Raw genomic sequence first — 14,576 nt, forward strand, 5'->3', positions numbered from 1 at the left:
GCTTAGGTTTTTAATAAAACTTAATTTTTTTTTTTTTTTTACAGTGCCCATGACCTTTCAAAGTGGGATTTATTTGCTTGTAATTACAAACTCTTGAAAACTGGAATCGAAAATGGAGACATGCCTGAGCAGGTTTTTATTTATTTACTAGTTACACATTTATCTTTGAAAAGTGAAGTCTTGTGACTTTTAAATTTTAACTGTATCCTTTGATTCTTTTTACAGATTGTTATTCACGCACTGCAGTGTACTCACTATGTAATCCTTTGGCAACTTGCTAAGATAACTGAAAGCAGCTCTACAAAGGTTTGTGGTGGTTCAGTAGTGTTTTTATTAGACTAAATATCATTAACTGTTTTCAGCAAACACACATTTAATGAGATCAGTTATTTCAGTGAAATGTTGCTTGTTTCTAATGTACTGTTATTTGTAGTTTGATGTATATTCAGTGGAGAGGATATCGATATGGTTTGTTTCAAGGTATGATTTTTAATTAAAAATTGTTCACATTTGAAGGTGGCATAATCTGTGGTTTTCTGTATTCTCAAAGTTGGTGAGCAAGAGCCTTTGAAACAGATATAAGTATTAGATTACATAAATTGAAGATAATAAACCAACTCCCCCTAGATCTTCTTATGCTCTGGTATTGTTTTGGGATAACCTTATTCATATTCAAGATCTCTCTAGTGATGTTCCAAATTCATGATCAATCATTTTCGGATTGAATATATAATGTGCCAGCGCCAGCTATTAGTACATATAGAGCTTTTAAAGCTTTACCCATAATGATAATCCTTAATGTGTTTAGTAATTGAACTAAACAGGACTGCCTTTTCCATTTGTAAACTGGAAGCTTAAACATTGTACTTGTAGTACTGGATATTGCCTTAAATATTGTTTGGGCTCATTTTTAGAAATATCACGCAGTTTCTAAGAGTTCTGGAGTTAGGTGTTTGTAGGCATTTTCTTCAAAAAGTAATCCTCTTGATAATAAGTTTGTGTTGCCTAAACCCACAGAATAATGTTAAATACTTAGAATTTCTCTGGGCTTTTAAGATGTTGTTATATCTACAAATGGATTTTTCCTCTTGAAAAATCAATATAGTATTGTTAACATTGTGTGCTTTTTTTTCCCCCCCCTTCTGAGGCAGTCTTGCTCTGTCATCCAGGCAGGAGTGTAGTGGTACAATCTCGGCTCACTGCAACCTCTGACTTGCGGGTTCAAGCAGTCCTCGTGCCTCAGCCTCCTAAGTAGCTGAGACTGCAGTCATGCATCTCCATGCCCACTAACTTTTGCATTTTTAGTAGACATGGAGTTTCACCATGTTGACCAGGCTTGTGAACTCCTGGCCTCAACTGATCCGCCCATTTTGGCCTTCCAAAGTGCTGGGATTACAAGCCTGAGCCACTGTGCCCTGCCCATTGTGTGCTTTTTATCAAACACTTAGGAAAAAGTTAATTTAACTAAATGTTAAGCTTGTAGTAGGAACGGTGACTATATTACCATGTATAATTGCTCACCTATGTTGGAAGTTAAAAAATAAACTGGAAAAAAGGCAGTATTTTTAGTAGAGGAAAGGGATGAATATAAAATTATTTATGGTAAGCCAGGCACAGTGGCTCACGCCTGTACTCCCAACGCTTTGGGAGGCTGAGGAAGGCCACTCACTCAAAGTCAGGAGTTCGAGACCAGCCTGGCCAACATGGTGAAACCTTGTCTCTACTAAAAATACAAAAATTAGCCAGGTGTGATGGTATGCACCTGTAATCTCAGCTACTCAGGATGCTGAGGCAGGAGAATTAATTGCCTGAACCCAGGAGGTAGAGGTTGCAGTGAGCTGAGATCATGTCACTGCACTTCAGCCTGGGCAATAGAGTGAGCTCCATCTCAAAAGAAAAAAACAAAACAAAAAAAACCCAATAAAAATAAAAAGTTTGAGACATTTTAAAGTTTATAGTAATACCACAAAATATTTTCCATTCTGAGTTTTTATAAAATACAGCAGTATCCTTCCAACAAGAAATGGAAGATGCTGTTTCTTTTTTATTATTTTCTTCCATTTATGGGTTGACCACCCTTGAAATAATGTGAGCATGGAGCGTAAATCTTTATTAGCATTCTGTGCTAGTGGCTTTATTAAAGATTGCCATATCAATTATATAAGTCTTCTCATCCTCTTAATATCCTAAAGCCTTAGGATATTATCTATTAATGTACCTCATATTTTTAAGGCTGCAATTTGGTGAGATTTGTAAGACAAACCGTCTCTTTGTTTTCATTTCTTATAAATTATAAAGAAGAAATTTAAATCAAATGCAGAAGTAGAGTTAATAAAGCTATATATGAGATAATGTTTTACATAATTGAAAACATTTTAAAGAAATGCTGAATTGTTTATACAATATTTTTTAAAAGTTAATGTTAAATTTTTTCAAGGAGGACTTGCTGCGTTTAAAGAAACAAATGAGAGTATTTTGTCAGATATGTCAACATTACCTGACCAACGTGAATACTACTGTTAAAGAACAGGTTAGTAATTACTATAGATGGTAATCTTTTTGTAAGCAACCTTTATAAAATCTGAACTAATGTAGAAAGTTTAAATAATACTAAGATTGAGCAAAGCAGAAATATCTTGTATCTGCCTATGTATATTAGACTAAAAAAATAGGTTAATATATTGGATTTGTGCATAATAAAATTGATTAATTTCATATGGGGTTTATAATTGCATTATAGATTACCCTTATTGTCATTTTATGTTGTTGTTTCTTTATGACACATGGTAAACAGACTTCATACAAATTATAGATGTATGAAATTAACAAAAGTCATTCCTGAAAGCAACTAATATGACAAGTTTGTTCCAGGGTAGAAAAGTCCACAAGGTTTTGTTATCTCTGAGAGTATCAGATGTTGGCATTCTCGCTCATCCTGATCTTCCTGTGGACCTTGTCTGAAATAAACATTTATAATCGCTTCCCTGTCTTCCAAGTGTTACCTTCCCAACGCGTATGCCTTCATGCTTCCATTACTTCTAACCTTTTCAGTTCTCGAAATAGACTGTTACCTGGTTTGATCCTAGAACTAACATCATGTTCAATTCTAATTCCCTAATTGAGAGGATTAAGCTTCGTTGGAAACGTGCTTTTCAAATGCTTTTATGGGAAGATGTTTTCACAAGCATTTCATAAGAACTATTAATATGGTATAGTCAAAATGATTATGGTGATTTCAAGGTTTGCAACCATTTCATACAGCTTAACCTTTGTTTTTTCAGGTAGAATTCCCAATAGTCAACCTGACTGATTTTTGGACACTGTGATATGTTAGGTACTATTTATTTTAGTTCAGTGTTATTCAAATATAACCAGCCCTTTGTTTGGCACTTGTCTTTATTTAATTTAAAAATACCGAAGCTAATTTTAATAAAACATATTTGGATTTTTATAGTTTAAAATGTTCATTCAATGCCCAGCTGGTAGTCTCTTTTTTTCTTATTTCCAGCTCTCTCTTGTCCCTACCATACATATATGCTTGGTCACACATGCCAAGATGCAGTTACTGACTTTTGCTATTTTTTTTCCAAAAATATGAAGTATATTGCCATAACTATTGCATTGCTGAATTCTCTCCAATTTTACGTGTGTAGTTTTGAACTATAGCAATAAAGGGTGTGGTACTTTAATTTTCATCTCTATAATTCAGATGAAAGGAACAAGATTTCTGATGGTAGTAAATTGAATTTAGATTTAAACTCTTGGAATAGGATTTTAATGACATGCACGGATCCAAACCTAATGCACGAAATATTACTTTATAATTGCATGGGACACCAAGATATTCAGCATAATAATCCCTATTTTTATAGCATTAACACATAATCCTTGTGGGTTATCCTGTGTAACCTCCTATATAATCCCTTGCTCAGGCCATAGAGATTAATTATTTAGTTATTAAACAGCTTATGTGCCCAGTCTTCCCAACAGCTTCCCAGAATGTGTCCTGGTCAGCTCACTTGATTTGCCAGTTCAGCTAATTAGTAAATATCATCATACTTAATACTTTATATCCTTACTCTTTATGTTGCAAGTTTTTGTAGACTGAAATATGCTAATAGGTATAAATTACTACTATAGTAGTTAGGAGAAGAGACTGAAGGAAGGGGTAAAAACATAAAGAGAAAAAGTAAATGTGGTTAGTTCCAAAATGGCAAAACTCTTAATAAGATCTGCTTTGTGCTCTGTATTATATTGTCTTTCCAGGAATGATCTTCCTTTAAATGTATTTTCTGGTTTACTTTGTGACCCTAAATTTCTATTTTCATTACCCCTTCCCAACAAATAATTAATTAGTCTGTGACTCCATTTAAAACCCATGGCAGAGTTTTTATTAAGCTCCTTGAGATACAACTTCAGCCTTATGTTTATTATAATATGTTCAGGTTTACCTGATAAATAGTAAGCAGCCCTGTATCTGGTTATGTTTTCGCTACTTAATCAGTACACGTGTGAACAATGAGAGTGCTTAATAAGTACCATAGATTTTGTGATCTCTATTCTAATACTTATCTCTTTAATGTTTTTTCTTCTGTAGAATGAAGAGTGGTACCAAGTTTATACATTATTTCATATTTGAGAATGAATACCTTGGGGCATTGCAATATAGAGCAAAGTAGGGGATTTGGAGTTAGAAAACATGAGTTTGAGTCCTGACCCTGCATATTTTTGTAGTGTGTAACATATTGTACAAGTCACTTAATGTTGCTGAAAATTAAAAAAAATTTGTGAAATTACTTTGCCGTTAGTAAAGCCTTATACAAATATAAGCATTCGTTGTTACATAAATTATACTTCGCAGCTTTAGAATCTTAGGAAAATACTAAACATTGATTTCTCTTAAGATTTTTAAATATAGAAAGTTGGATTCTGTTTCTGTGTTAAATATGTAAATTATTTGTGGCAGTTAGTGAGAAACCTTGGATTATAGCATGCTTTCCTCTTTTTTTTTTTTTTTTAAATAGGCCTTCACTATTCTGTGTGATATTTTGATGATCTTCAGCCATCAGATTATGTCAGGAGGGCGTGACATGCTAGAGCCATTAGTGTATACCCCTGATTCTTCATTGCAGTCTGAGTTGCTCAGCTTTATTTTGGATCATGTCTTCATTGAACAGGATGATGATAATAATAGTGCAGGTAATTTTATTGCCATCTTTTTATTAAATCTGTGTGTCCACCATAAAAGCAAACTTAAGTAACAATGATGTACATCGGTGCACTAAAATATATTTTATCCTTAAAAACGTGAAACACAGGTATATATTCCAGCACAATTTATGTTCATTTTTTTGTACTATTGTAAAGAAAACGTGATGTTGCAGAGTATAGGCTTTCAAGTCAGATCGCTGCTTCTCACTAGCACTGAGTCTGCTTTCTAATTTCTAACTACCTCATAAAACTGTTAAAAATTGAGTCAAATGACTAGTATAGTGCCTGGACATATAGCAGGTACTCAATAAAATTTATTCCCTCTTGCCCTTATTCATTGGTAATACCAATATGCAGATAATTTGGAAAGAATAAAGTATTTATGTGACTTTTTGTTGTGTACTTGTATACCGTAGGTTTTTTTTGTTTTTTAATTTGGGGAGTATTAATTTGATTTCTGAATGTTAGAAAAATGTTTGAAACTGCTCTGTAAAAGTCTGGGGCAGTATATAATGTTTACAGGAAAAGAATCAAACCAGCCTTACCTAGTGTTAAGTTACTCTTCACACCCTAATTGTTTACACACCCTAATTGCCTTACTTTAGCATGAGGTCATGGAAAAGAAGTGATATTTGGCGGCGTCTTTCTGGGTTTGTTTTTAGTTTGAAGGTATAATTTTTGTTTATTTTTATATTTTAGAAACAGAGTCTCACTCTGTTGCCCAGCCTGGAGTACAGTAGCATGATATTAGCTCACTGCACCCTCAAACTCTGACCAAAGCAGTCCTCCCTCTTTAGCCTCCTGAGTAGCTAGGACTACAGGTGGTGTGCCACCGTGCTTGGCTAATTTTTTGTAGACATGGGGTCTTGATATGTTGCCCAGGCTGGTCTTGAATTCCTGGTCTCAAGTGATCTTCTTGCCTCGGCCTCCCAAACTGTGAAGTTAATACTTAAAGGAAAATACAACATCAACATGTATATATCCATACTGATGTATCACTGCATATCAGGGTGTAAGTATATATGTAATTCTGTATATGGCATGTAGCTTATTTTTAGCAATAGAGAGCTTTGTGCTCATGTACTAAAAACTTAACCTCAACACAAATGAGAAACCCAGAGTAGCCAAAACAGTTGTCAGAATCCATGTAGTGAAGTTTATATACTTTGAGTTTTTCATCTGTCACTCTAAGCTATTGGCTTAGTTATGCTTTTGTTCATAACATTGATTTGACAAACATTTATTGGTCAGCAGGCAGTTTACTAGATGGTATGGATATGAAAAGATGAGACAAGGTCTCATCCTTCAAGAATTAAATTCAGGTTGAAAAGAACGAAGTAATTATAGTGTTGTTTGTTTGTTTGTTTGTTTGTTTGTTTGTTTTGAGATGGAGTCTCACTCTGCCATCCAGGATGGAGTGCAGTGGCACAATCTTGGCTCACTGCAACCTCCGCCTCCCGGGTTCAAATGGTTTTCCTGCCTTAGCCTCCTGAGTAGCTGGGATTATAGGTGCCCACCACCACGCCCAGCTAATTTTTCTTTTTTTTTTTTCTTTCTTTCTTTTCTTTTTTCTTTCTTTCTTTCTTTTTTTTTTTTAAGTAGAGACGGGGTTTCACCATGTTGGCCAGGCTGGTCTTGAACTCTTGACCTCAGGTCATCTGCCTGCCTGGGCCTCCCAAAGTACTGGGATTACAGGCATGAGCCACTGCGCCCGGCCTATAGTGCAATTTTTGATAAGTAATGGAGGCATGTACAAAGTGTTGTGGGCATGTAGAGTAAGTTCTCACTGATCTGCAGGTATTGAAACATCTTTTGAGAAGCTAACATCTGAAGTTAATCCAAAAAATGGATAGGACTTTATAAAACGTCTTTTTTTAAAACTTCTAAAACGTCTATGAGAAAGTACAGTTGGATTCTAAAACCTGATACAAAATAAGTTTTAGTACATAACCGTTTTGTTAATTTGGGGCTGCCTTAGCTTCATTTAGTCCATGGGGAGTTGAATTAGAGTAAGCTTGCCAAAACTCTTGATTTATCTAGGAGCTTCCTAGAATTACCCACACTTCTTATCTCCTTAGACTTGTGTGTGTGTATGTGTGTGTTTGTGTGTGACAGGGTCTCACTGTGTCACCCAGGCTGGAGTGAAGTGGTGTGGACTTCATATAGCTCATTGCAGCCTAAATCTCCCAGGTACAAATGATTCTCCCACCTCAGTCTCTGGAGTAGCTGGGACTCAAGCGTGTGCCACTCTGCCTGGCTAATTTATTTAATTTTTAATAGAGACGAGATCTCGCTGTGTAGCCCAGGGTGGTTTCAAACTCCTGGGCTCAAGCAGTCCTCTCATCTTGGCTTCTCAAGGTGCTGGAATTACAGATGTGAGCCACTACACCTGGCACTATTTTCACTTTTAAAATGAAGTGCATTCTAGTCCAATGGAAGAGTATAAAATATAACAGATTTTTACATAACCATTCCATCAGTCTTTGTCAAATTTAGCTGTGTTTGTTTTAGGTTTTTTAAAGAAATAAAAGCACAGTTACAAAAGAAGCCCTCATTTGTATTCCTCTCTTATCCCATTATCCTCCCATTTTCCCTAGAGATAACTGCTACCCCAAATTTGTTGTTTATCACACCTTTGCATTTCAATTTTATTTTACTAAGAATTTGTATCTGTTAATAATACATAGTTCATTTATTCTTGCTAACTTCCATGTAAATGATATTATGTTGAACATTTTGCAATTTGCCTTTTTTCTTCTTTTTAAAATATGAAATGAGATCTTGCTATATTGCTCAGGCTGGCCTCAACCTCCTGGGCTCAAACAGTACTCTTGCCTCAGCCTCCTCAGTATCCGGGATTATAGGCACATGCCACTGCACCCAGTGCAGTTTTCCTTTTTGAATTTACATTCTTGAGATTTTTTTCAGTGTTGACATGTGGCTACAATTCATTTATTCTAACTGCTGAATATTATATGATACAAGTTAACTACAGTTTATCCATTTTCTTATTTTTTAGACATTTAGGTTATTTCTACTTTTTCCTCAATTAAAATAGCGTTACAACAAATATTTCAATGCTTAGCTCCTTGAGCACATATACATTTGCTTTTCTAGTGTATACCTGAGTGGAATTGCTAGATTATGTAGTGTGTGTGCATCTTAAACTTGATCATATTTTGCTAAAGTGGTTGTATTGTTTTACCCTCCTTCCAGCAGCATACGATAGTTTCCATTGTTACTCATCCTCACCTAACATCTAGTATTGTAGACCCTTGGATATTGTATTTGTTAGCCTACATCAGATTAGAAAGGGAGAGTAAAATAGGGAATGCTCCTAGAGGCATTTCATTGACAATGCATAATAATAATGGCAGCTGACACTTATGAAAGGCCCAGTGTGTTAGGTACTTCTCTACATTCCTTAACATCCACAAGAGAAAAAGTTGGCTAATTCTTGACAAGCCATTAGTGGAGAAAAATAAAAATCAGGACTTAAAAACTCTGAATATCATAGGATAGTTTAGTCTTTAGAGGGAAAATTTCTGTATGCGATTGGAAACAATGTCATGTAGAAATTGTCCATTATAGTGACAGAGCTGTTAAGAAAATGTTACTTTATGTATTCAGTGTAATGATATGTCTTAGGTTTCTAAGCAAATAGTGTTGCATCTTGGGACATACATTTGAGATAAAACTTTCTCTGATGGTCTATCTTAAATTCTTACTCTTAAAATTTGGTTTTAGTTTACTAGAAGTTATCAAAGATTACCAGAGACAGGATGAAAAATTAATTAAATGAAGGAACATTCTTACTATACATAAAATAGTTTTTGATATTGGGAACCTTATATTGGAGCTTATAGGATATGCACAGACTGTTCACCAGAGGAATTATAAATGGCTAATAAACATAAACAATTTTAATTTCATTTAACAAGGGATAGTGGTTTGTTTGTTTGTTTAGATGGAGTTTCACTCTTGTTGCCCAGTCTGGAGTGCAGTGGCGTGATCTTGGCTCACTGCAACCTCCACCTCCCGGGTTCAAGCAATTCTCCTGCCTCAGCCTCCCAACTAGGTGGGAGTATAGGCGCGTGCTACCACACCCAGCTGATTTTTGTATTTTTAGTAGAGATGGGGTTTCACCATGTTGGCCAAGCTGGTCTCAAACTCCTGACCTCAGATGATCCGCCTGCTTCGGCCTCCCAAAGTGCTGGGATTATAGGTGTGAGCCACCGCACCCGGCCTGGGATAGTGGTTTTTGTTTTGTTTTTTTACAAGTAATTTCATTTGTAAAATCTGTCCAGAGGGAAAAATTTTTGTATGCAGCTTTTTTTTTTTAATATAAAAAGCTTCATCCAGTTTTATTTACAGTATCCAATAAGTAAAACAATTATTTTGCATTACTTGGAGGCTGCAGTGGGGCTTCCCTGACTGCGAATTTGGAAATAAGTTTGTCTTCTTGAGAATTGAATGTCAAGATTTCACATAATGGATCAGAGTAGAAATATGCAAGATTATTTTAAAAAGACAGAATGGTTTCTGGGGCCTGTCTAGCTGAATATATGTACAAAGGAGGACTGTTATAGCCAGATTTTGGGGTTTGAGGTAAGGTGGGATCATCCTTGGAAGGGATAGGAGAAATTCTGAGGTTGGCAGTGTTCAGGAACGTAGGAGCCTTAACTAACAGACGTTGAGTGTGCAGATTTTGTTGACAAACTATCCTGCTAGGGAAGTAGACGAATGTTAGGCAAGTTTAGCCTGACTTCACTAGGTGAACATGGAATACGAACAAATGGAGTGATTCAGTTCCATTTGTTCTGATCATTATTTGATGTCACAAAAATTTAGTCTATTGGAATAAATTATGAATGGTTATAATTTTAATTTTAATGTTTTTCCCTTTTCAAATTCTCTTATAAAAGCATGTTTCATAGTGAGAATTAAAAAAAATACATGGTTGAAATAAAATACAAGATACTTAATGTTTGGGACTTTTTCTCCAGATGGTCAGCAAGAGGATGAAGCCAGTAAAATTGAAGCTCTGCACAAGAGAAGAAATTTACTTGCAGCATTTTGTAAGCTAATTGTATATACTGTGGTGGAGATGAATACAGCTGCAGATATCTTCAAACAGTATATGAAGGTAAAGTTGAAAAATGGATAGCAAGATAGTTTTAAAATGCAACACTAGTTTTTATGCATGGCTGCCATTGAATTCTTTAAGTGGCAAATTACATTTCTAGTGTAAAAGAGTTGTATTTTAAAATATTTAGTGTTTTCAATACATTTCCTTATACCTCTACTCCAGTTAATGGACATTTTGGGTTTATTGTGTTCGTTTGCATTTAGAATATTGGAGATGGCCTCTCTTAATTTGTCACTATCAGAAATAGCATGTATGATTCAGTTTAAGATAATAGGATGGCATTCCTCCTCTGCTTGATGTAGCATTAAAAAGAGTTTCAGGAGTCAGAAGACTTGGGTGGTAGTTTTGGCTTGGTTACTATGCATCTTGCGACCTTGAATAACTCCAAGCATTTTGTGACCTGAGTTCCTTTATCTGTTCCACTGTGATTGTTAAGGTTTTCCCCTTTGGTTCTCAAAGTCTGATTTGATTAACCTTAGGTTATTCATAATTTTCATAACTATATGTGAGGTTTTGTTAAGTTGAAAGTAGTGATAAACAGGATATTGTTGATTATACTAACAGAATGTGACTAAATGTGGTAAGATAGCTTAAAAATCCTTCCTCAACTAAAATCTAATTATAAATGTAAACTTTTTAAAGCCTTTGCTTTCAAGAAATAAAATATGTAATATATTTAAACCTAGTTAATCCTCTCTGGAATATTTTGCTACTTGAACTCTAATATCATTGAAAATTATTTTGGAACTTAAATCATTTGGGATGATAATTACCAGGTTTTTTTTTTTTTTAAACTAAGGTTGTTTATGAAGTTATTTAACAAATTTTAAAGTTTTAGTCTTAGGTATTCTAAAGTCACTTACTGGTCATAGGGACGTGGTTATTCTGTTATCTCTGATAATTGTTATTGTACGTGTTTGAAACACAATCTTAAATTAGGAAAAAATTTCATGTGCAATGTGTAATGTAAATGTCATATAAACAACTTTTAAAAGTTGTTTATATGCTTTCCTTTTAAAAGTTGTTTATAGGCTGTTAGATTCTATAAGCCAAATTAATAAAGTTTTAAACTGCTCGTGGCCTGTATACCCGGTATCAATGAATTAGTTATAAGTGTAACTGAGATTATATTTATTGTTTTACAAAGAGAATTTTGTTTGTACATTTTGTGTTACTTCTGAAAATCTGCATAACCTAATTGTTGTTTTGACTAAAACTGACCAGTATACCATCTTTATTTTAACCAAGTCTGGAGCTTAATTTGATTAGATCTTAACTGTTTTGTATATATGATTTTACTGAAGTTAGGGATTGTATGCTTAGAAATGATCTTTAGGTTTCAGTAACATTCTTTCCTGCCTTTGAAGGCATAATTTTGGCTAAATACATACTTTGTGACGTGTTTACATGACTAACCTAAAATTTGTCTTATTGTCAAGTAGTTTTAAGAGATAAAGCTCTAATTTGTACAAATTTCTTTATAGTATTATAATGACTATGGAGATATCATCAAAGAAACAATGAGTAAAACAAGGCAGATAGACAAAATTCAGTGTGCTAAGACCCTTATTCTCAGTCTGCAACAGGTAAGCATTAAGAGTACCAACTTTAGCTAACACAATTAACACCTAATAGTTAGCAAAATAAGGTAGCAGTTGAAATTGGGCAAAGTTTCAAATTGAATAGGCAATTTATAAAAGTAGAAATACAAGAAAGTATAAGTGAGATTATTTTTTTGCTTTCAAACTGTCAAGATTGGCAAAACCTATAGCTATCTAAGGTATGGAGGAAATATAGATATGGTAGGCAATTTGGCCATTTATGTAAAAATTTATAATGTGTATGCCATTTGAGGCAGCAATTCTACTTTTTAAATCTACTCTTTTATCCAAGGTGATAAGACAAGTTTGCAAAAGTTAATATACAAAGTTGTATATTGCAATGTTGTTTATAGGAAGTAAGAATCTAAAAGTCTATTAGGATATTAGATAAATTTACTGTATAGTACATTTCTGCGATGACCGTTGTACAACACTTAAAATTAGTGTAGATCTATATTCATTAATGTATAAAGAGCTTCATAATCACAAAATATATTAACAGTGGTTAACTTGTTTTGGTAGATTTCATGTTGAATTCTACTTTTTTCTCTGTATATTTCCAAACTTATTTTTGTGAGCGTATATTAATTTTATAACTAAAACACAATAGTTTTGGCCAGGCACCGTGGCTCATTCCTGTAATCCCAGTGCTTTGGGAGGCCGAGGTGGGTGGATCACCTGAGATCAGGAATTTGAGACCAGCCTGGCCAACATGGTGAAACCCCGTCTCTACTAAAAATACAAAAATTAGCTGGGCATGATGATGTGTGCGCCTATAATCCCAGCCACTTGGGAGGCTGAGGCACGAGAATTGCTTGAACCTCGTAGGTGGAGGTTGCAATGAGCCAAGATCATGCCACTGCACTCCAGCCTGGGCGACAGAGTGAGACTCTGTCTCAAAACAAACAAACTAAAAAACCAATAGTTTTCATTTTGGCAGTGTTGAGGCATTTAATTAGATAAAATTACTGACTTAGTATACTTTTGTCTTTGGAGACAAAATTTGCATGCAAAACCCAACCCAACCCATTCCAACTTAATGAACTTTCTTTTAGGAATGTCCTTTTTTTTTTTTCCTTTTTTTTTTGAGACGGAGTCTCGCCCTGTCGCCCAGGCTGGAGTGCAGTGGCGTGATCTTGGCTCACTGCAGGCTCCACCTCCCAGGTTCACGCCATCCTCCTGCCTCATCCTCCCAAGTAGCTGGGACTACAGGCACCCACCACCACGGACCCGGCTAATTTTTTTGTATTTTTAGTAGAGACGGGGTTTCACCGTGTTAGCCAGGATGGTCTCAATCTCCTGACCTCGTGATCCACCTGCCTCGGCCTCCCAAAGTGCTGGGATTACAGGCGTGAGCCACCGTACCCGGCCAGGAATGTTCTTAATTTTATTTGAGAATTTGAATTTTCTCTATTAAAATTAATAAAATGTAGGCTGGGTGTAGTGGCTGATGCCTGTAATCCCAGCACTTTGGGAGGCCAAGGTTGGGAATTGCTTGAGCCCAGGAGTTGGAGGCCAGCCTGGGCAACATAGCAAGAGCCCATCTCTACAGAAAATGAAGAAAGAAAAATAAATAAAATTTAAATGGTTGAAAAGATGGCATTTAAAAAATAACTTTTGCTATAAAGTAATAGCTGCTAGCTGTACTGTTTAGAAAATATAAAAAGGAACAAATGCAAATTATCCTTAATGTTTTCATTTCACAATAACCTTTTTGTTTTTTGATGGCCTTGTTACTCTTTTTTATGCGTACATGAAATCTGATTTTTTAACAAAATTAAATTGTGCATTCCATTTTGTAAGGCTGCATTTTAATATTAATAAACACTGAACACATTTATGCCATTAAATAATTTCCTCAGCATTTTTTTTTTTTTTTGGAGCAGGAGAGGTTCATTTATTTTTTTTTCTAGATTTTTGTGAAGGTATAATTGAAAAGTAAGAATTCTGTGTACTTAACGGTATACAGCATGATGTTTTGATATGTATGCATTGTGAAATGATTAAATTTAGCTAATTAACATAAACATTACATCACATACTTACTTACTTGTGGTAAGAACATTTAAGACCAACTGTTCTAGCAGTTTTTAGATAAACAGTACAGTACATTACTCTTAACTGTGGTCACCATGCTGTACAATAGATCTTCAGAACTTACTTATCCTGTCCTACTGAAACGTTGTTCCCTTTGACCAAAGTCTCAGCCTCCCCGAACCCCCAGTCCCTGGCAACCACCATTCTGTTCTCTGCTTCTATGAGTGCAGATATTTCCTCAACATGTGGATTTCATTTTCTCTGGGTGTATACCCAGAAGTCTTCCTCCTTTTAAAAAGTTGACACATGACCGGGTGCGGTGGCTCACATCTGTAATCCAAGCACTTTGGGAGACTGAGGCGGGCAGATCACGAGGTCAGGAGTTCGAAAGCAGCCTGGCCAATATGGTGAAACCCCATCTCTACTACAAATACAAAAATTAGCTGGGCTTGGTGGCACACACCTTTAATCGTAGCTACTCGGGAGGCTGAGGCAGGAGAATGGCGTGAACCCGGGAGGTGGAGGTTGCAGTGAGCCAAGATCATGCCACTGCACTCCAGCCTGGGTGATAGAACGAG

At 35.4% G+C, this 14,576-nt stretch overlaps 1 protein-coding gene across 16 annotated transcripts in view; it reads left to right on the forward strand.

Moving 5' to 3' along the window:
• The window catches only part of STAG2 (STAG2 cohesin complex component), a 143,488-nt gene that overhangs the window by 107,125 nt on the left and 21,787 nt on the right, over positions 1-14,576 (forward strand). For all 16 annotated transcript variants that reach the window (XM_003823123.5, XM_055106878.2, XM_008976723.5 and 13 more), the window contains 6 exons: positions 45-132; positions 226-306; positions 2,438-2,530; positions 5,025-5,199; positions 10,218-10,357; positions 11,845-11,946. In XM_003823123.5, the coding sequence (XP_003823171.1) occupies positions 45-132; positions 226-306; positions 2,438-2,530; positions 5,025-5,199; positions 10,218-10,357; positions 11,845-11,946 (679 nt within the window). The remainder of the gene's footprint in view (positions 1-44; positions 133-225; positions 307-2,437; positions 2,531-5,024; positions 5,200-10,217; positions 10,358-11,844; positions 11,947-14,576) is intronic.

Source organism: Pan paniscus, chromosome X (genome assembly GCF_029289425.2).
Source record: "Pan paniscus chromosome X, NHGRI_mPanPan1-v2.0_pri, whole genome shotgun sequence".
In the NCBI taxonomy this organism is placed as follows: Eukaryota; Metazoa; Chordata; class Mammalia; order Primates; family Hominidae; genus Pan; species Pan paniscus.